Source organism: Chiloscyllium plagiosum, unplaced genomic scaffold, assembly GCF_037043375.1.
Source record: "Chiloscyllium plagiosum isolate Xiang-an unplaced genomic scaffold, Cpla_swu_hap1 HiC_scaffold_8, whole genome shotgun sequence".
Lineage (NCBI taxonomy): Eukaryota > Metazoa > Chordata > Chondrichthyes > Orectolobiformes > Hemiscylliidae > Chiloscyllium > Chiloscyllium plagiosum.
The window spans coordinates 105,894,948-105,916,881 of record NW_028270146.1 but is presented as its reverse complement, the minus strand read 5'-3'; the positions used below and the strand labels follow the sequence as shown (position 1 = coordinate 105,916,881).

Here is a 21,934-nt window from a genome sequence, read left to right as displayed (position 1 = left end):
TGTGTCATCGTCTGTTGCTGGAGTAGGATCTGCATGTTTTTATGGATTTGGACAGTTTTCTCTGCCTCTCTCTTGCCTTCTGAACACCTTTTGAGGGTAAAGATTCTCTTGACATTTCCCACCAGCCTGCTGGAAATTGAAAGAGGGGCTTCATGGTTCTTCAACCTGTGTAATACCTTTTGAGCTCCTCAATGTTTTCTGGGGTCAACAGTTTCAAATTCAGCATCCATGTTCCCTTTCCAGCATGCTGGTGGTTCTGTAGGTGACAGTGGGCCAGCAGGAGGCAGTGGTCAGAGAAGAACACTGGCCATACACCAGTGGATTTGGCCAAGAACATGCGGGACACCAACAGGAAATCAGTTCTTGAGTGGATAGACCTGCCCTGCTGTGACCAGATGTATCAGGTGCATTTGCAGGGGTACTGAAGACGTCGTGCATCTTGGTGACTTTAATTGTTTCCCCCAGGAATCTAGATGTTGCGTCTGGTGTGCTCGCAGCCCCTCTGGATTATCCGTCTGCATCATTGATACAGTTGAAATCTCTGGCCAGTACGGACCCTTTACCCAGAAGGGTAGATTTAGAGTCGTTGACCTCCATTCCTGAAGGGGATGAGAGAGACCTGGTCTTTTGGTCCACTTGGGTTGGGAAGGAGATACCTGGGCCCCAGGCAGTAGTGAGAAGAGATGAAGAGAGAGTGAAGTTAAAGGAAGAAATGAAAGTTGAAAGGTACAAAAATTTAGGATGTCAAGGCAGAGAAATTGTAGCCTCGTAATAGGCCAGTTAATGAGGCAGAGTATGCAAGAGACCAGGAGTTGGGAGAGTGCAGAACTCTTGAAAGGATTGTAGGGGTATTGAACATGACAGATTGAAGAGGATGAAGGCACAGAAGTGTTTGAAGGAAGGTAAGAAAGTAGCACAAACCTCAAACCGAAATGACGGATTGGATGATTTATGACTTTTCAGGAAGAAAGGTCAGGTGAGAAGGCAGCCGAAGCTGTGGAGGTGAAGTTATATGGCCAGATACCACCAATTGAAAAGATGGATGCGTCCCTCTCTACGCTGAGTAATTGCGAGTAAGTTTTACAAGGCTGACTCTCGAGTGTTTTCTGGTGTCTCTTACTTCTACCCAGTGATTTCTTCCATTCTATTTTGATGATAAAAGCCATAAAGTCTCCAGGGTATCTCTCCTTTCTCTTGTAGCTCCTGACTTGTTTGGGTCTGTTTCCACCGTTTTGAGCATCTTAATTAATTAGGCATTATTTTTCACTGAATCGAAGAGTACTCAAGCTCAATTGTGCCTGCCCACCCTTCCCCTTTCTTTCCTCCCCCGACCCTTTGTTCCCTTTCTTCATCCTCCACTCCCACCCCCCACCTCACTCCCCAGAAGTACTGAGGCTAATTGTTCACCATTCTGCTTGAGATCAGTAACCAGAATTTTGTGAACGTTCCTGATTTAAAAATATTTGTCAATATACTGTAATGCCTATTGTAAACCTTGAGTGATAATTTGCCCCCAATACTAGCTGCCTATTGATTTCGTTTTAACAATTTCCTTTTGATTTAAAGAAATATTACATCTCTCTACTTCTGCTTCAATTCCCCATATTCTTGGTGCTGATAACTGTCATGACCCAAACTCTCTTCACCACCTACAAGATGAGGGTGAAATGAAATGTCATCCCATTTACCTCGGTGTTTGCGACTGCAAACACACTGGCACCTCGGAGTAAGCAGTCATCCGTCACCTTAGGCACTCACCCCTACCCTCCCCCATTCCCCATCAAAGCCATCACTGATGCACAGTAACCACAGTACTGCGACAACTTGCCAACTTGTCTTTGACAGCACCTTCCAAACCTGCAGCATTGGAAGCAAGTTAAGTCATAGAGATGTACAGCATGGAAACAGACCCTTCAGTCCAACCTGTCCATGCCGACCAGATATCCCAACCCAATCTAGTGCCACCTGCCAGCACCCGGCCCATATCCCTCCAAACCCTTCCTATTCACATACCCATCCAGATCCCTTTTAAATGTTGCAATTGTACCAGCCTCCACCACTTCCTTGGGCAGCCCATTCCATACACGTACCACCCTCTGCATGAAAAAGTTGCTTGTTAAGTCTCTTTTATATCTTTCTCCTCTCACCCTAAACTTATGCCCCCTAGTTCTGGACTCCCTGACCCCAGGGAAAAGACTTTGTCTATTTATCCTAACCATGCCCCTTATGATTTTATAAACCTCTATAAGGTCACCCCTCAGCCTCCGACGCTCCAGGGAAACCAGCCCTAGCCTATTCAACCTCTCCTTATAGCTCAAATCCTCCAACATCCTTATAAATCTTTTCTGAACCCTTTCAATGTTCACAACATTTTTCCGAAAGGAAGGAGACCAGAATTGCACACAATATTCTACCAATGGCCTAACCAATGTCCTGTACAGCCGCAACATGACCTCCCAACTTCTGTACCCAATACTCTGACCAATAAAGGAAAGCATACCAAACGCCGCCTTCTCTATCCTATCTGCCTACGACTTCACTTTCACGGAGCTGTAAACCTGCATTCCAAGGTCTCTTTGTTCAGCCACACTTCCTAGGACCTTACCATTAAGTGTATAAGTCCTGCTAATATTTGCTTTCCCAAAATGCAGCACCTCGCATTTATCTAAATCAAACTCCATCTGCCACTTCTCAGCCCATTGGCCCATCTGATCAAGATCTTGTTGTAATCTGAGGTAACCTTCTTCCCTGTCCACTACACCTCCAATTTTGGCATTATCTGCAAACTTACTAACTGTTCCTCTTATGCTCGCATCCAAATCATTTATATAAATAATGAAAAGTAGTGGATCCAGCACCGATCCTTGTGGCACTCCACTGGTCACAGGCCTCCAATCTGATAAACAACCCTCCACCACGACCCTCTGTCTTCTACCTTTGAGCCAGTTCTGTATCCAAATGGCTAGTTCTCCCTGTATTCCGTGTCATCTAACCTTGCTAACCAGTCTCCCATGGGGAACCTTATCGAATGCCTTACTGAAGTCTATATAGATCACATCTACTGCTCTGCCCTCATCAATCTTCTTTGTTACTTCTTCAAAAAACTCAATCAAGTTTGAGAGACATGATTTCCCACGCACAAAGCCATGTTGACTATCCCTAATCAGTCCTTGCCTTTCCAAATACATGTCCAAATCCTGTCCCTCAGGATTCCCTCCAACAACTTGCCCACCACCGACACCAGGCTCACTGGTCTATAGTTCCCTGGCTTGTCCTTACTGCCTTTCTTAAACAGTGGCACCACTTTTGCCAATCTCCAGTCTTCCAGCACCTCACCCGTGACTATCGATGATACAAATATCTTAGCAAGAGGCCCAGCAATCACTTCTCCAATTTCCTACAGAGTTCTCGGGTACACCTGATCAGGTCCTGGGGATTTATCCACTTTTAACCATTTCAAGACATCCAGCACTTCCTCCTCTGTAATGTGGACAATTTTCAAGATGTCACCATCTATTTCCCCACAGTCTATATCTTCCATGTCCTTTTCCACAGTAAACACTGGTGCAAAATACTCATTTAGTATCTCCTTCATCTCCTGTGGCTCCACACTAAAGGCCACCTTGCTGATCTTTGAGGGGCCCTACTCTCTCCCTAGTTACCCCTTTGTCCTTAATATATTTGTAAAAACCCTTTGGATTCTCCTTAATTCTATTTGCCAAAGCTATCTCATGTCCCCTTTTTGCCCTCCTGATTTCCCTCTCAAGTATACTCCTACTGCCTTTATACTCTTCTAAGGATTCACTCGATCTATCCTGTCTATACCTGACATATGCTTCTTACTTTTGCTTTACCAAACCCTCAATTTCTTTCGTCAATCCAGCATTCCCTATACCTACCAGCCTTTCCTTTCACCCTAACAGGAATATACTGTCTCTGGATTCTCGTTGTCTCATTTCTGAAGGCTTCCCATTTTCCAGCCGTCCCTTTACCTGCGAACATCTGCCCCCAATCCGCTTTTGAAAGTTCTTGCCTAATACCGTCAAAATTGGCCTTTCTCCAATTTAGAACTTCAACTTTTAGATCTGGTTTATCCTTCTCCATTACTATTTTAAGACTAATAGAATTATGGTCGCTGGCCCCAAAGTGCTCCCCCACTGACACCTGCCCTGCCTTATTTTCCAAGAGTAGGTCAAAGTTTGCACCTTCTCTCGTAGGTACATCCACATACTGAATCGGAAATTTTCTTGTACATACTTAACAAATTCCTTTCCATCTAAACCCTTAACACTAGGCAGTCCCAGTCTATGTTTGGAAAGTTAAAATCCCCTACCATAACCACTGTATTATTCTTTCAAATAACTGAGATCTCCTTACAATTTTTTTCAATTTCCCTCTGACTATTTGAGGGTCAATAATACAATCCCAATAAGGTGATCATTCTTTTTTTATCTTTCAGTTCCACCCAAATAACTTCCCTGGATATATTTCCGGGAATATCCTCGCTCAGTACAACTGTAATGTTATCCCTTATCAAAAACACCACTCCCCCTCCTCTCTTGTTTCCCTTTAGAACATAGAACATAGAACATAGAAGAATACAGCGCAGTACAGGCCCTTTGGCCCTCGATGTTGCGCCGATCCAAGACCACCTAACCTATACTAACCCACTATCCTCCATATACCTATCCAATGCCCGCTTAAATGCCCATAAAGAGGGAGAGTCCACCACTGCTACTGGCAGGGCATTCCATGAACTTACGACTCGCTGAGTGAAGAACCTACCCCTAACTTCAGTCCTATATCTACCCCCCCTTAATTTAAAGCTATGCCCCCTTATAATACCCGACTCCATACGCGGGAAAAGGTTCACACTGTCAACCCTATCTAACCCCCTAATCATCTTGTACACCTCAATCAAGTCACCCCTAAACCTTCTTTTCTCTAATGAAAACAGCCCCAAGTGTCTCAGTCTTTCCTCATACGATCTTCCTTCCATACCAGGCAACATCCTGGTAAACCTCCTCTGCACCCGTTCCAGTGCCTCCACATCCTTCCTATAGTATGGCGACCAAAACTGCACACAATATTCCAGATGCGGCCGCACCAGAGTCTTATACAACTGCATCATGACCTCAGGACTCCGGAACTCAATTCCTCTACCAATAAAAGCCAATACGCCATATGCCTTCCTCACCGCACTATTTACTTGGGTGGCAACTTTCAGAGATCTGTGTACATGGATACCAAGATCCCTCTGCTCATCCACACTACCAAGTATCCGACCATTAGCCCAGTACCCCATCTTTTTGTTATTCTTCCCAAAGTGAATCACCTCACACTTAGCTACATTGAATTCCATTTGCCACCTTTCTGCCCAGCTCTGCAGCTTCTCTATATCCTGCTGTAACCTGCCACATCCTTCCTCACTGTCAACAACTCCTCCGACTTTCGTATCATCCGCAAACTTGCTCACCCAACCTTCTAACCCCTCTTCCAGGTCATTTATAAAAATGACAAACAGCAATGGTCCCAAAACAGATCCTTGCGGAACACCACTAGTGACGGCACTCCATGAAGAAACTTTGCCATCAACTACTACCCTCTGTCTTCTTCCATCCAGCCAATTCCTAATCCAAACCTCCAACTCACCCTCAATGCCATATCTCCGTATTTTCTGCAGTAGCCTACCATGGGGAACCTTATCAAACGCCTTACTAAAATCCATATATACCACATCTACCGCTTTCCCCTCATCAACCTCCTTCGTCACCTTTTCAAAGAATTCAATAAGGTTTGTGAGGCACGACCTGCCCTTCACAAAACCATGCTGACTATCCTTGATCACATTATTCCTATCCAGATGTGCATAAATCCTATCCCTTACAATTCTCTCTAAGACTTTGCCCACAACAGAAGTGAGACTCACCGGCCTATAGTTACTAGGGTTATCCCTACTCCCCTTTCTATCCTACTTCAGTGTTTTTAACTGTCTTAGTTTATCCACAGTTTGTCTGCTATTTAGCTGCTTTGAATAAATGGAAAATCAGTAAATGCTGAAAATGAGAAATGTCCAGGATGTCTCAAAAGTAAAGCACTCCTTTCAACCTTTTTCAGGAAATTGTCTCTTTCGACAAACTGCATCGAAAAGATAGCAAACTTGAATGGACTAAGTAAGTATGTGTCTCTCTTAATAAAAGGCGATTTTTAAAAAAATTTCAGTTTTCTGATTTGCTTTGAGTTTTCTGATTTTCATTAATCGCTCTCCCGACCTAGTTATGTGGAGATTGACAAGAAGCAAAAATGTAATATTAACTCCATTTACGTCAATAAACCTAGCTAGCTAATGCTGCAAGCGGAATCACAGACACATGTTTTTGGCTTTCTGCTATACTATCTACTGCCTTAAACATTCAGCTGACGTGTACTGTTCAGCACCATGTACACTACTCAGAATTGGGTATGGTAGGGCAGAGGTTCTTTAACCTGGCTAGCAATCCAGAGAACTGGAACTACAATCTCACCACGGCAAATTCAGAATTGGAATTCGGTTTTTAAAAAGTCTGAAAACTGAAAAGTTTACATCAGTAGTCATAATCCTGAAACTATTGGAGTTTTTAAAATCCAAACTGGTTCATTAGTGTCCTTTAGGGAAGCGGGCATATTGATCTTTCTCAGTTTACTGATCTGTGACTCAAGTCCACACTGATATGGCTAATTCTTCAATGCTATGTGAAGTGGCCTAGCAAACTACTAACTGGTAGGGGAGAGGTGTGTGTCATGTGAGGCAATTGATTGTCAAGTAAGTGAAGTTCCAGTATCTGTAGGAGATTACTTGGGCCAGAAGTCCTGCAGGCTGTGTTCAAAGTATTGCTAGGTTGAACTTAATTTTGTACCCTTATCTGGTCTTCAGCCTAATAACCATTTTTAACCCTAAATTCAAAATTGACAACTCTCTTCAGAATTGTCTGGTTGTATTGAAATCTCACTTCAAGCACTTGAGAGGATGGAATTTTCTGCAGTAATTTGACCTTACTGGCCCAGGGATTCCCTGATTTTAGACTCTTGCAAGGGGTTACCTTGCCGCAAGATGGGGCAAGGGAAATTTAGTTAGAAAATGTCGAGGCTAACTGATCTATCTTTTATGTAAATTTTCTGCATGTCAATCTCAGGTGTTACTTCAAAACTGAAATGTTGTTCATTTACTTGTGTTTTCCAGAGAAATTAACAATTCTGTCACTGGGAAGGAACAATATAAAGAATTTAAATGGCCTGGTATGTTAATATAGTTTCACCATCTAGCTCTAAACCTTGCTGCTGAAAACTGTAGTGAATGATTTGGAGATATTCTCCATACAGAAAAGCAAGTTGAGGGGAGATTCAATAGTGGTATTCAAATCATAGGTGTCTAGACAGGGTAGCTAGGGAGAAACTGTTCCCATTGATGCAAGGAGCAAGGACCAGAAGGAACCAATTTTAAGTTGATTGAAGAAAAAGATGCAGTGACTTGACGAACAACTTCTTTTAAACAACAGGTAGTCAGGAATTCAAATGTCGAGAGTGTGGTGCTGGAAAAGCACAGCGGGTCAGGCAGCATCCAGGAAGCAAGAAAATAGATATTTCTTGCAAAACCCCTTCACCAGGAAGTCCTGATGAAGGGCTTTGGCCTGAAACGTCGATTCTCCTGCTTCTCGGATGCTGCCTGACCTGCTGTGCTTTTCTAGCACCATATTCTTGACACTAATCTCCAGCATCTGCAGGCCTCACTTTCGCCTAGGAATTCAAATGTGTTTAACAGACCAGTATTTATATGTTGATTTAGGCACCTAAAGGCTTTCCAGATTCACAAGGATTTGTAAAAATATTGTAAAAGTACAGTAAATCTGTAATTTAGCACAAACACCAGTTTCCATATTTCCCTATCCCAAAGTCAACATCGCTCTACAGAACTACCCAACTTTTTAAATTTAATTCACCAGTAAATCACCTGCATAATTATTTATGAAAAAAACTAACACCCTGTCCACCAAGGCAGTGCAACAATAACAAGGGGAAGGAAACTAAGAGGAGAACTAAATCAAAATGTTGGAGAGGAGAGGAGGGGGTGCACCCCAGCCCTTGCCATGCCCATCAATCTCTAACGGCTTCAAGGATGCTGGCGGAAAGAACCATTTTTAAGCAATCTGTTCAAATACGTTATGGCACACATCTCTGGGACAGGAAGGACTTCTGACCATAGGTTGAAGAGTCCAGCTGTTTATTTTCAAAAACCCATGTACAAATCACCTAAATAATCAATGAAACAAGCAAATTGTAAGAACTGCCCAGCAGGGCAGTGCAACAGCAGCACAAAAACAAAAAGGTGGGAAACACCAGGGAAGGAGCTAAGCCAACATGGTGGACAGCAAGGGAGATACTGAAGAAGATCCAAACTGTTGTATTTATTTTAGTCGACCTGTTCAGATATATTGTCACATATGTCTAGGACAGTAGAACTTGAACCCAAGCCTCCTGGAAAATTCATTGAGCATCACCTGCTCTCGATCACCTCTAGAGCTGTTCTAATTTATCCTTGAGGGCTGTTATGGTGCAGTGGTAGTATCCCTACCTCTGGGCCAGGAGGACTGTGTTCAAGTCTCAGCTGTTTCTAAAGTGTGTAATAACATCTCTGAACAGGTTGATTAGAAAATATTTTTAAGGAGACCTGCATTTATAACAATGACAGAACACAGTTCCTAAAATTGTGGTGGAGGCAGATTCATAATAATATTAGATTCATAGAGATGTAGAGCATGGAAACAGACCCTGCGGTCCAACCCGTCCATGCTGACCAGATAACCTAAGTTAATCTAGTCCCATTTTCCAGCATTTGGCCCACATCCCTCTAACCCTTTCCTATACATATAACCATCCAGATGCCTTTTAAATGTTGTAATTGTACCAGCCTCCACCACTTCCTCTGACAGCTCAGTCCATACACACATCAACCTGTGCATAAAAAAGTTGCCCCTTAGGTCACTTCTAAATCTTTCTGCTCTCATCTAAACCTAAGCCCTCTGGTTCTGGTTCTGGACTCCCCCATACCAGGGAAAAGACCTTGTCTATTTACACTATCCATGCCCCTCATGATTTTGTAAACCTCTATCAGGTCACTCCTCAGCGTCCCACATTCCAGGGAAAACAGCCCCAGCCTATTCAGCCTCTCCGTACAGCTCAAACCCTCCAACCCTGGCAACGTCCTTGGAAGTAGACTATTTAGCCATTCGAGTCTGCTCTGCCATTCAACAAAATCTTGCCTGACCTGGCTGGGATTTCCGTTCCACTTCCCTGTCTGTCTAACTCAGCATTGAATAATTTCAGTTAATCAGCTGCCACTGTTTTCCTGGAAAAAGAATTTCACATACAAACAACCATTGGACAGAAACTCCTTTTCTCATTCTTAAAAGGGGAATGTCTTTTACATCCTGTAGTCTCCCTGAAGAGGAAGCAGCCACTTGACATCCATCTTGTCCAGTTTTCTTTAGGTGTTTGTATTTTTCAATTAGGTCATCTCTTGTTCTTCTAAGCTCCATTGAGCATATACCCAATGTGTTCAGCCTTTCTTTATAAAATAAGCCCTTCATCCCAGGAATTAGTCTGCTTCTAACACAATGATCTGTTTTCAAATACAGAAATCAAAACTGTACACCGTATTTCTGATGTAATCTCACCAAGGCTTTTTACAGGTGGAGTGAACCTCCCCACTTTTACGTTCTATTCCACTGACTATAAATGCCAACATTCCCTTTGCCTACCTAATTACTTGCTGTGCCTACATGCTAACTTTCTGATATTAATTTCTGCTACTTTGGGCAGCACGGTGGCTCAGTGGTTAGCACTGCTGCCTCACAGCACCAGGGTCCCGGATTCGATTCCAGCCTTGGGTGACTGTCTGTGTGGAGTTTGCACATTCTCCCCGTGTCTGCATGGGTTTCCTCCGGGTGCTCCGGTTTCCTCCCATAGTCCAAAGATGTGCAGGTCAGATGTTTTGGCCATGCTAAATTGCCCACAGGTTAGGTGCGTTAGTCAGAGGGAAATGCGTCTGGGTGGGTTACTCTTCGGAGGGTCGGTGTGGACTTTTAGGGCCGAAGGGGCTGTTTCCACACTGTAGGGAATATAATGTAGGGAGTCTAATATTCCTGGACTAGATCCCTCTGCACCTCAGAGCTCTGTAATCTCTCTCCATTAAAACAGCAAAGTACTTTTCTATTCTTTCAGTCAAAATTGACAAGTTTACATTTTCCTGCATTGTGCTCCATATACCAATCTTTTTGACAACTTAATCAGTCTTTATCTCTCGGAACTATCTCTTGACAACTTGACAATTCATTCGGATAAATGGGAACTAAATAGCTATCTGAAAAGAAAAAAAAATCTCAGCATTGGGGAAAAAAATGGGGAATTAGAATCAATTAAGTTGCTCTTTAAGAGAGCCAGCTTGATATGACTGATTGGGCTCTCTCTGTGCTGCACCCATTTAATAAATTACATGTGGGCTCTGAGTTTAGCTAATGAAAGGCTAAGCCATACAGATTGACAAAAGGTTCTGAGTTCAGTTATGTGGGGCAACAAAGGGCCTGGTGAATTTACAGCAAAGTAGGTAAGGTTAGACTGTTCATGTACTTTACCCTGGGAGAAGCTGTCACTCAATTGACTTACAACTTCTCTTTTAAAATCCCACCATCCAAACTTTGGTCATATGTTCATCAAAGGATAATTCCAAAGTTTTCTATACGTGCATCAATAGTAAAAGAGAATCGACACACTGAGGCATGCCTGAGATACTGAATATATACTTTAATTTGTCTTTACCAAGGAGGTAGATGATAGAAGACTGTCACTAGTGGGGTCAGAGGAGCGTCATTAGAAAAGTTAAAAGTTGACAAGGAGTAAGTGTTGGTTACTTAAAGTTGACAAGGCACCAGGGATGGATGAGATGCATCCATGATTATTGAAGGAAGTGAGAGTGGAAATTGCAGGGCCATAGGCAGTAATCCTTAAAAGTTCCCTGGAGTCGGGAAATGCCAGAGGACTGTCAAATTGCAGGTACTATGCCTTTGTGCAATGCGTTTTTAAGGCTGAACCCAGCAATTCCAGACCATTAGTTTAACTTATGTAGTGGGGAAGCTTCGAGAGTCATTTTTTTATGAGAGAATTAGTAGAAAGATGGATAAAGTTGAGTTGTTTAGAAACTGCCGGCAATGATTTCTAAAGGGCAGTTCTGTTTAACTTGCTGGAGATTTTCGAAGCGGTAACAGAAATGGTTGATGAGGGAAATGGTTGAGGTGTACATGGACTTTCGAAAGGCATTTGATGCAGTGCTACACAACAGATTTGAGAAAAGTGGTATAAGAGGGACAGTAGCAGTGTTGTTGTGCATTGGCTAAGTGTTAGCAAACAGAATAGTGGTCAATAGATATTTTTCGGGCTGGAGGAAGGTTTGTAGTGGAATTCCCCAGGGTCAGTATTGAGGCTCTTGCATTTCCTGATGCATATTACTTACATAGATCTTGATGTGCACAGGGTAATTTCAAAGTTTACAAATGATACAAAACTAAAATCATTATTGATTTCTGTAAAAACCCATCTGGTTCACCAGTGTCCTTTTAGGGAAGGAAATCTGCTGTCCTTTACCTAGACTGACCTACATGTCACTCCATGCTCATAGAAATTTGGCACAGTGGCTCCGTGGTTAGCACTGCTGCCTCATAGCGCCAGGGAGCCAGATTCGATTCCACTTTCGGGCGACTGTCTATGTTGAGTTTGCACCTTCTGCCCGTGTCTGCGTGGGTTTCCTCCAGGTGGTCCGGTTTCCTTGTTTCAAAGATGCGCAGATTAGGTGGATTGGCCATGCTAAGCTGCCCATAGTGTCCAGGGATGTGTAGGTTAGTTGAGTTAGACATGGGAAATGCAAGGTTACAGGGATAGGGAAGGGGGAGGTGGGTCTGCATGAGATGTGCTTTGTAGGGATGGTGTAGACTTGGGCCAAGTAGCCTGCTGCCACACTACGACTCTTTTAAACTGCCCTGTGAAATGGTGTGGAAAGTCTTGACCAACAAATTCTGGCCTTGTCAGCAAGGTTCACATCCTTTGAAAATATAAAATCAAATCTTCACTGCCTCCCCTTCAGTGCTTTTCCTGAGGTCTAATGCCCAAAACTGAACACTCTTACTACAGATGCAGTCTGACCACAGTTCTGTTCAGCTGCACCACCAGTTCAATCAATTTTCTAGTTGTCTTGAAGTGGACTAACATTCCAAAAGTATATTGAATTATGTTTTATACCTGTTTAACTTTTTAAAATATATTTTGGCTTGCTAATTGTCTCCAACAAGGCAATGTTTGTTGTTGAATTTGACTTTATCAAATCCTTTTGTGTTTGGGACAGCACAGGATTTGTGAGTTAAATTACAAGGAAGCAGACAAAATGCCTGAAACTCTGAAAACCTGGTGTGTTAATCTGTTTTACTTTATTTTCTACAGGAAGCAGTGGGGGAAACACTGGAAGAGTTGTGGATTTCATATAACTTGATTGAGAAGCTCAAAGGAATTCATGCAATGAGGAAGCTGCAAGTTCTGTACATGTCGAACAATCTGGTAAAGGATTGGGGTATGCTTCATTTTGTTTCACAATGGATGTCTTGCACTTGGAGAGTGTTTCATGATCTCAAAATGCTTTTTAACCAATGAAGCATTGTTCTATTGTAGTCTAACAACCGAAACTGAAGGAGTGTACCATCACACTGCTCCAGGGGTCACAACATAAAAAAACACATTTTTCAGTGACAAAGATGACCAATTAAATATCGCATTAACGTCTGGTTTTTAACATCAAGATCTATCCGCATTGTTTCTTAATCAATGTAATTATTCATTTATTATCAAATCAAATCTTATTCAATTACAATTGGTTAAAATATAGTCTGAAATATAGAAGTACAAATGCCGTCTCTCTAAATATCCCCAAAATATACATACACACTCTCTTCAAGAATAGAGAAGGGAGATAAAAACCTGATTTTTGTAGCAATTGGCTTTCAGAAAAAAAACACTTTAGCCAATGCTTTCCAAACTTTTTCCCTTTATGATCCCTTTTCAAGACTTGGAAATTGTCATCACCATCTCTGTGAGAACTGTTAGAATGAGAGAACCAGCTGTTATAAGTTGATCAGCAGTCCACAGAAACATTGTTGCCTCAGAACTTGCAAACTCAAAATTTCAGTTTATGTCTCCACTTGGGTTCCTGGCCCCCACTTTTGGAATCCTTAATTTGGTTGATGGGTTATTCATGAAGGCAAAAGAATTAAGTGTGGAATGTTCTGGAGTCTGTTGCTCTGATGTTCTGGCATGTGTGGTCTAAGTTACTAATCATGCACTTCTTTCAAATACATCTTAATAGATAGAACGTTACAGTACAGGCCTTTCGGCCCTCAATGTTGCGCCGATCTGCGAATTTAATCTGATGCCCATCTAACCTACACTGTTCCATTATTATCCATATGTATGTCCAATGCCCATTTGATGTCCTTTCAATCACTTTAACCTGAACACAGCCATTTTCAGAGATGGGAAGAGATGAGCTGGGCAGCTTGTCCTTAATATACTTTCCTCTAACTGAAACAGATAAGAATCGAGCCAATCACTGTTCAAAACAATTCCAGCATAGGGTACTGAAAAAGGGTCACTGGACCTCTGATTTCTGTCCACAGATGCTGTCAGACCTGTTGAGATTTTTCCAGCAATTTCTGCTTCATATTTTCAGCATCTGCAGTTCTTTCAGCTTTTTGTCCAACGTAGGTGTACTATAAGCAAGCATTTGTTTTAGTGAAAACATCATTAAAAATACTCTCCAATGCCCACTGTACCATTCAACTGTCTCTTTTTTTAAAAAAAACTCCAGAACTTGATATAAGCCCATGTTTCCACTATCCTTCAAATCTGATATCCTCCAAGTAATATTTAATATGAAACATCTTTGTAAGTCCAGTCACTGTTGTGATGACTGAGAGCTTGTATACAACAAGCTCTCAAAGCGACAGTGGCCAGATAATCAATTTTTAGGCGTGGTTTAGGGATAAATATTTTGTGGGACACCTGGGAAAACTGCCCCCTCCTCTTCAAACTAGTGTGATGAGGATCTTTTATGCCCATATGAGAGGCTGCCATCTAAAGCATCAGCTATAAGGTAGCATCTCAGCAGTGCAGCACTCCCTCAGTACTGCAGTGAAATGCCAGTCTCGAGGGTGGGTTCAAGTCTCTGAGCTGGGATTTGAATCCACAATGCTCTGACACAGTGGCAAAACCAAAATCGTCAAATGTCAACATCTTTGTGATTATTTGAAATGAATATAAATGATTGAAGTCATCAGTATGCCTCTTCTGGTGCTGTGTTGAGTGCTGGAATGTTCAATATACTGGAAATCTCCACTCAGTGAGTTCGTAATCTTAAAGCAAGGTAGCAGATGGATGTCAGTCTGCTTGCTCGTAGGCTGTATTTATAACCTTCTGTAGTCCCCTCAACTTCAGAACAGTTTCTTCAGCTTGAAAATTGCTAAATTAATTACTATTTAAGGAAGGTGAAAGCAGAAATTGGGAATTACAGACTACTTAATCGAACATTTGTCAGAGCGAAAATGCCAGTGTCTATAATTTAATTAAAGATCAAGGATTGAACAGCTTGAAAGATGTTTTCAGTTTGGGGAGAACCAGCATGGATTTACAAAGAGTAGGTCATTGCAAAAAAGCCTGGTTGAATTTTCTACAGAGATTGCAAAACTATTGAGCAAGGGAATGTTAATGGTTATTGATAATATAAACTTGGAATGTATGTGCTGCACAAGAGCGAAGCAATAAGTGTGGAAATGCAGTAGTCATAGGGAAATCAATTGTAAGAGCATTAGATAAATGTTTCTGTGGCTACAAATGCAATTCAGAATAATATGTTGCTTCCCTAATGCTGGATCAAGGATGTCTCAGAGCAGCTACAGGACATCCTGGAGGGGGAAAGTGCACAGTCAGTACTTGTGGTACATGTGGTACCAATGACAAAGGTAGAAAAAGGGATGAAGTTCTAAAAGCAGAATCTAGAGAGTTAGGAAGCAAGCTGAAAAGTGGGACTTCAAAGGTAGTGATCTCAGGACTGCTACCAGTGCCATGTGCTAGTCAGAGTAGAAACAGGATAGATCAGATGAGCATATCGCTAAAGAGAGAATGTGAGTAGGAAGAATTCAGATTCCTGGGGCATTGGGACCAGTTCTGGGGGTGAAGTGGGACCAGTCCAAACTGGACAGGTTATACCTGGGCAGGACCACGACTGATGTTCGAGGTGGACTATTTGCTAGAGTGATTGGGGAGGGTTTCAACTAAATTAGCAGGGGTTTGAGAACCTATACAAGGACTGCATTGGTTTAAAGTGAAAGAGAAAGATTTAAAAGGGATCTGAGGGGCAACCTTTTCCACAAAGAGGGTGGCGAGTATGAGGCAGGTATAATCTCTACATGGACAGGAAAGGTTTGGAAGGATATGGGCCAAATGCAGGCAAATGGGACTAGTTCAGTTTAAGAAACCTGGTCAGTGTGGATGATGTGGGCCAAAAAGTCTGTTTCTGTGTTGTATAATTCTGCAACTCAGCAGGTTTGGCAACATCTGTGCGAAGAAAGCAGAACTAATGTTTCAGGTCCGATGATCCTTAGAACTAAATTGATAGATTTTCTGTCTTCAGAAAGGATGACACAAAAATGTATCAGAAATTATGGGGAACACAGGTTAGTGAGAGGGAGGAACTGAAGCAAATCTGTAATAGTAGGCAAATGGTATTGCAGAAATTGATGACATTGAACGCTGATATATCACCAGGGTCTGAATCTACATTCCAGAGTACTAAAGGAAATGGCCTTACATATAATGGATGCATTGGTGGTCATCTTCCAAGATTATTTAGACTCTGGAACAGTTCCTGTTCTAGTGTGGCACATTCCCTGGTGCTGCGAGACACCTCAATGGCTAGTATTGCTGTCTTACAGCACCAGGAACCCGGGTTCAATTCCAGCCTCGGGCGACAGTCATTGTGGAGTTTACATGTTCTCTCTCTGTCTGTGTGGCTTTCCTCCCACATTGAAAGATGTGCAGGTGAGATAGATTAACCATTGTAATTGGAGTGTTACAGGGAAAAAATTGGGGTCTGCATGGGATGCTCTTCAGAGCGTTGATGAGGACTCCATGGGTCAAATGGCCTCTTTCTGTCTGCACTGTAGGGAGTCTATGAATGCTCATTGAGATCTGGGTGTCCTGTACACCATGACTGAAAGTAAGTGTGCAGGTGCAGCAGGCAGTGAAGAAAGCAAATAGTATGTTGGCCTTCATAGCGAAAGGATTCAAGTATATAACTATAAAGATGTTTTGCTGCAAATTAACATGACATTGGTGAGGCCACACTGGAATGTTATATGTAGTTTTGGTCATCTTAGAGAGTGCAGTGAAGATGTCCCAAATTTGTTCCTGGGATGGCAGGACTGATGTAAGAGGAGAAATTGAGTCAGCTAGGATTGTATTCAGTGGAGTTTAGAAAAATACAGGGAATCTCATAGAAACCTATCAAATTCTAACAGGACCAGGCCAGTTAGATACAGGAAGAATGTCACCGATGGTGGGGAAGTCTAGAATCAGGGGTCATAGGAGGTAAAACCTTTAGGATGGAGATGAGGAGAAATGTTTTCACCCAGAGAGTGGTGAGCCTGTGGAATATCACAGAAAGTGGTGAAGGCCAAAACATTGTATTTTCAAGAAAACAATAGATATAGCTCTTGTGGCTAAAGGTGTCAGGAGTATGGGGCGAGTACTGGATAAGGGTTTTGAGCCAATAAAGAGCCATGATCATCATGAATGCCGGAGCAGGTTTGAGGGTTCAAATGATTTATTCCTGCTCCTGTCTTCTGTGTTTCTAGGACAGGGTCCCCAGTAGAGGCTGTTGGAACATAATACAAGAAATAGGAACAGAACTAGGCCATACTACTGCTTGAGCCTCCTCTGCCATTCAATAAGATTATGGCTCAGCTGGTTATGGCCTTAACTACACTTTTCTGACTGACTTCTGTAACACTTGTCGAAAAAAAACTCACTCAAATCCATATTCAATGATTCTGATTTCACTGCTTTCTGGAGAAGAGAATTCCAAAGATTAATGTCCCTCAGAGAAGTTTCTCCTTCATTCTATCTTAAATCTTTTAATCTGAAACTGTGCTCCATATTTCTGGACTCTCATATGAGAGGAAACATCCTCTCAGCATCTACCTGGTCAGACCTTTCGGAATTTTTGTCTTGATAAAATCACCCCTTCTTCTTCAAAGCTCCGAAGAATAAAGGTCCAACTGTACTGAACCTTTTCTCCTTTGTCAGTCCTTTCATCGCAGGAATCAGCCAAGTGGGTGCAGTCTCACTAATGTCTTGAAAAGCTGTACCAAGACTTCCCTACTTTTATGTTGCATCTCCCTTGCAACAGGGCCAGTGTTCAATATGCCTTCCCAATTTCTTCCTCCATACTAACTTTTTATGACTTGTACAGTAGGATACCCAGTGTACTGTAATCTCTAACTATTTCAGTAATACTGTGTTTTCTATTATTCACACTAAGTGGACAGTCTTGCATTTGTTCATTTTGTAGTCCTTGTGACATTTTTTCCCCACTCATTTACCCTATCTTTATATTTCTTTGGAGGCACTTTGTGACCTCCTCACACCTTGATTTCCTACCACTCTTTGTATTGTTAACAAAGTTTGGCTACAATACAGTTAATCCTTTCATCCAAGTCATTAATATAAGTTTTAAATACTTGAGGCCTCAACAGGTTGTGTCTTAAAAGGAACTTTTCCCATTGGTGGAGGGATCAATACCCAGGGGGCATAGATTTAAGGTAAGGGGCAGGAGATTTAGAGGGGATAAAGAAAAGTTTTCTTTCCCACTCAGAGGATGGTGGCAATCTAAAACTCAGTCCGTAAGGATAGTAGAAGCAGAAACCCTCATCACATTTGAAATATGTAGATGTACACTTGTAAATGCCAAGACATACAAGGCTATGGGTCAAATGCTAGAAAAGTGGGATTAGAATAGTTAGGTGGTTGGTTTTTGACCAGTGTCGGCTCGATGAGTCAAAGGGCTTTTTCCTATACTAGAGACCTCAAAGACTACATGACTGAATAGCTAGAAACAGTGGCAGTCCAAAGCAACTTTGGGGTTCAATACAGAAACCACTAAAACGTTACAAACTGACATATACATAATCAAAATGCTTGCTGTAATGCCAGCTTTGTATCTAGAGGATTGGATTACAAAGTCACACTTCAGCTGTATAAAACCCTAGTTAGATCACACCTGGAGCAGTGGGCACCACATCTCCGGAACATTAATTTAGCTTTGCAGGGAGTGCAATGTTAATTTACCAGAATGACAGCTGGACTCCCACGGGTTAAATTACAAAGAAAGATTGCACAATCTAGCATGGTACTACCTGCCAGTCGGTGGTTGGAGAGTTGATTGAAATTTTCAAAGTATTAAGAGGAGCAAATAGGGTAAGATGGTGAGGAACTATTTCTTCTGATTGCAGACTGTCAGTCTGTGGGACATAATCTGAAAATTCAAGGCATACCTTTCAGGAGTGGAGTGAGGACTCCGTTTAAAACTCTGTTCTGCAAAGGACGCATGATGCCAGATCAATTGTTAATTTTAAATCTGAGATCAGTGAATGGAAATCTCCGAATGGAATGAAAGGATGTAAGGCTAGTTTAAGTAAAGTAGGTGCGGATCACTGTGAGCTTACTAAATGCCAGAACAGAATGCATTCTATTCCTGTATCTTTGAAATGACACGGCTACCTAATGAAGGAGCTGCGCCATGAAAGCTAGTGCTTCCAAATAAGCCTGCTGGACTATAACCTGGTGTTGTGTGATTTTTAACTTTGTTCACCCCAGTCCAACACCGGCTCCTCCACATCATTAAAGCCAAAAATCACACAACACCAGGTTATAGTCCAACAGGTTTATTTGGAAGCACTAGCTTTCAGAGCGCCGCTCCTTCATCAGGTGATTGTGTACCCCAGTCCAACACCGGCGTCTCCAAGTTATGGCTTTGAAATGACTGCAAGCAGTCTGAGCTGCTCTCATGCCATCTAGTGACCATTTGCTGAACAGCATTAGGATTATGACTTTCAATCCTGCCTGCAATGGGTATGTGAGAGGAGTGGGATTAATTGACCAGTTTGTTCAAAGGGTTATCACAGGTTCATTGAGTCAAAATAGCAACCCTGTGTGCTGTAGGTGTTTGAGACTTTTAAAAGTGTGAAGCATTGAATCAGTGAGAATTTACAATCTTGCTTCTTGTCTAAGAAGCACCAAGGTAGAATGAACATTGGGAAATCTTACAAGGAAGGGAGAACCTTCATTTGCACAGCACCCTTCTTAACCTCTGATAAATGAGGTGATCTTGAATATAGTCACCATAGAAATATACGAAATATGGCAGACAACTTGAGCCAACAGCAATCTAATAATACTAGGTAATCTGTTTTTGTGATGTTAGTTGAGGATTAAATATTGGCTGAGGCACCAGAACAATTGCCCTGCAGTTCTTTGAATACTGCAAAGGGGACTTTTACATGAATTTACAATGGTATCTGGAGCCTTATCTCATTCAAAGGGTAGCAGCTCCAATAGTATCGCACTCTCTCAACACTCAGTGTGCTCAAGTGCTACTTGAAACCACAACTTCTGACTAAGGTGAGAATAGGATCACATGTTGGAGGAACTGAGTAGATCTGTCAGCTATCTGTGGAGAGAGAAATAGAGTTAACTTTCATATCAATTTGGTATGCATTCCTTTACTGGTCAGAGTATTGAGTATCCTTTTGAGTTCGAAGGTCATGTTGCAGTTGTACAGAACATTGGTTAGGCCACTGTTGGAATATTGTGTGCAATTCTGGTCCCCTTCCTATCGGAAGGATATTGTGAAACTTGAAAAGGTTCAGAAAAGATTTACAAGGATGTTGCCAGGGTTGGAGAATTTGAGCTATAGGGAGAGGCTCAATAGGCTGGGACTGTTTTCCCTGGAGCGTCGGAGGCTGAGGGGTGACCTTATAGAGGTTTATAAAATCATGAGGTGCATGGATAGGGTAAATAGATAAGGTCTTTTCCCAGGGGTGAGTCAGTCCAGAACTAGAGGGCATAGGTTTAGGGTGAGGGGAGAAAAATTTAAAAGGACCCGGGCCAACGTTTCATGCAGAGGGTGTGGAATGAGCTGCCAGAGGGAGTGGTGGAGGCTGGTAAATTACAGCATTTAAAAGGCATCTGGATGGGTAAACGAATAGGAAAAGTTTAGAGGGCTACGGACTAAGTGCTGGCAAATGGGACCAGATTAGGTTAGGATATCTGGTCAGCGTGGACAGGTTGGACCGAAGGGTCTGTTTCCATGCTGTACATCTGTATGACTCTGTCCTTGATTCCCCAACAGTGGGAAAATGATTGGGTGCATCCACCCTATCCATATCTCTCATGATTGACTATACCTAGATAAGATCCTCCCTCATCTCCTACGCCGTAAATAAAGAAAAGTCCTAGTTTGTCCAACCTCTCCCTATACATCAGTCTCTTGAGCCCTGACAACATCTTTGTACATTTCTTCTGCACTCTTTCCAGTTTAGTAACATCCATCCCACAACAAAGTGACCAAAACTGAACACAATACTCCAAGTGTGGTCTCATCAACATTCTGTACATCTGCAACATAACTTCCCAACTTCTATACTCAATGCCCTGACTGATGAAGGCCAGTGTGCCAAAAGCCTTCTTCACTGCCCTGTCTACCTGTGTTCTATCTTGATTTCATTTTCCAAAATGCAAGACTCACACTTATCTATATTAACCTCCATTTGCCATTTCTTGGCCGACTTCCCCAGCTGATCAAGGTCCTGTTCCAATTTCTGATAACATTCTTCACTGTCCATGATACCTCCTATTTTAGTGTCATCTGCACATTTACTAATCAGGCCTCGTACATTGTCATCCAAATCATTGATATAGATAACAAACAGTAATGGGCTCAGCACCAACCCCTGAGACACTCCTTTAGTCACAGGCCTCCAGTCTGACAAGCATCCTTCCACTATTACTCTCTGTTTCCTATCATCAAGACAATTTTGTATCCAATTTGTCAGCTCTCTCTGGATTCCATGCTTTATAATCTTTCAGAGCAGCCTATCACATGGAACCTTATCAAAGGCCTTATTGAAATCCATATAGAGTATGTCAACCACCTTTCCCTCGTCTACCTTCTTGGTCACTTCATCAAAGAACTTCCATGTGCAAAGCCATGCTGATTATTTGTAATCAAACCCTGTCTTTCCAAATGCATGTATATCTTTCCTCTCAGAGTCTTCTCAAGTAACTTACCCACCACAGATGTTAAACTTACTAGTTTATAGTTCCCAGGTTTTTCTTTGCAGCCCTTCTTGAATGACAGCACAGCATTTGCTACCCTCCAGCCTTCCAGGATCTCACCTGTGGCTAACAATGATGCAAATATATCAGCCAGGGCCCCCGCAAATTCTTCTCTAGCCTCTTGCAGTGGTCTTGGATAAATCTGGTCAGGACCAGGAGAGTTCTCCACCGTCATACATTCAACACTACTTCAACTGTGATATGGACTGTTTCCGAGATATGACCACTAACTCTCCGAAGTTCCCAAGTCTTCATGTGTTTCTCCGTGGTAAACATAGAGGAGAAATATTCATTGAGAACTTCACCCTTCTCCTGTGGTTCTAAACATACACGTCCACTTTGGTCCTTGAGGGGTCCTATTCTCTCTCTGGTTATTATTTTTCCTTTAACATACTTAAAGAACCTCTTTGGA

General features: G+C 42.2%; 1 protein-coding gene across 2 annotated transcripts in view; it reads left to right on the top strand.

Annotated features, from left to right (window-relative positions):
* dnal1 (dynein, axonemal, light chain 1) overlaps positions 1–21,934 on the top strand; it is a 48,911-nt gene that overhangs the window by 18,380 nt on the left and 8,597 nt on the right. For both annotated transcript variants that reach the window (XM_087990209.1, XM_087990210.1), the window contains exons 3-6: positions 964–1,073; positions 6,118–6,173; positions 7,220–7,275; positions 12,523–12,649. In XM_087990209.1, the coding sequence (XP_087846335.1) occupies positions 964–1,073; positions 6,118–6,173; positions 7,220–7,275; positions 12,523–12,649 (349 nt within the window). The remainder of the gene's footprint in view (positions 1–963; positions 1,074–6,117; positions 6,174–7,219; positions 7,276–12,522; positions 12,650–21,934) is intronic.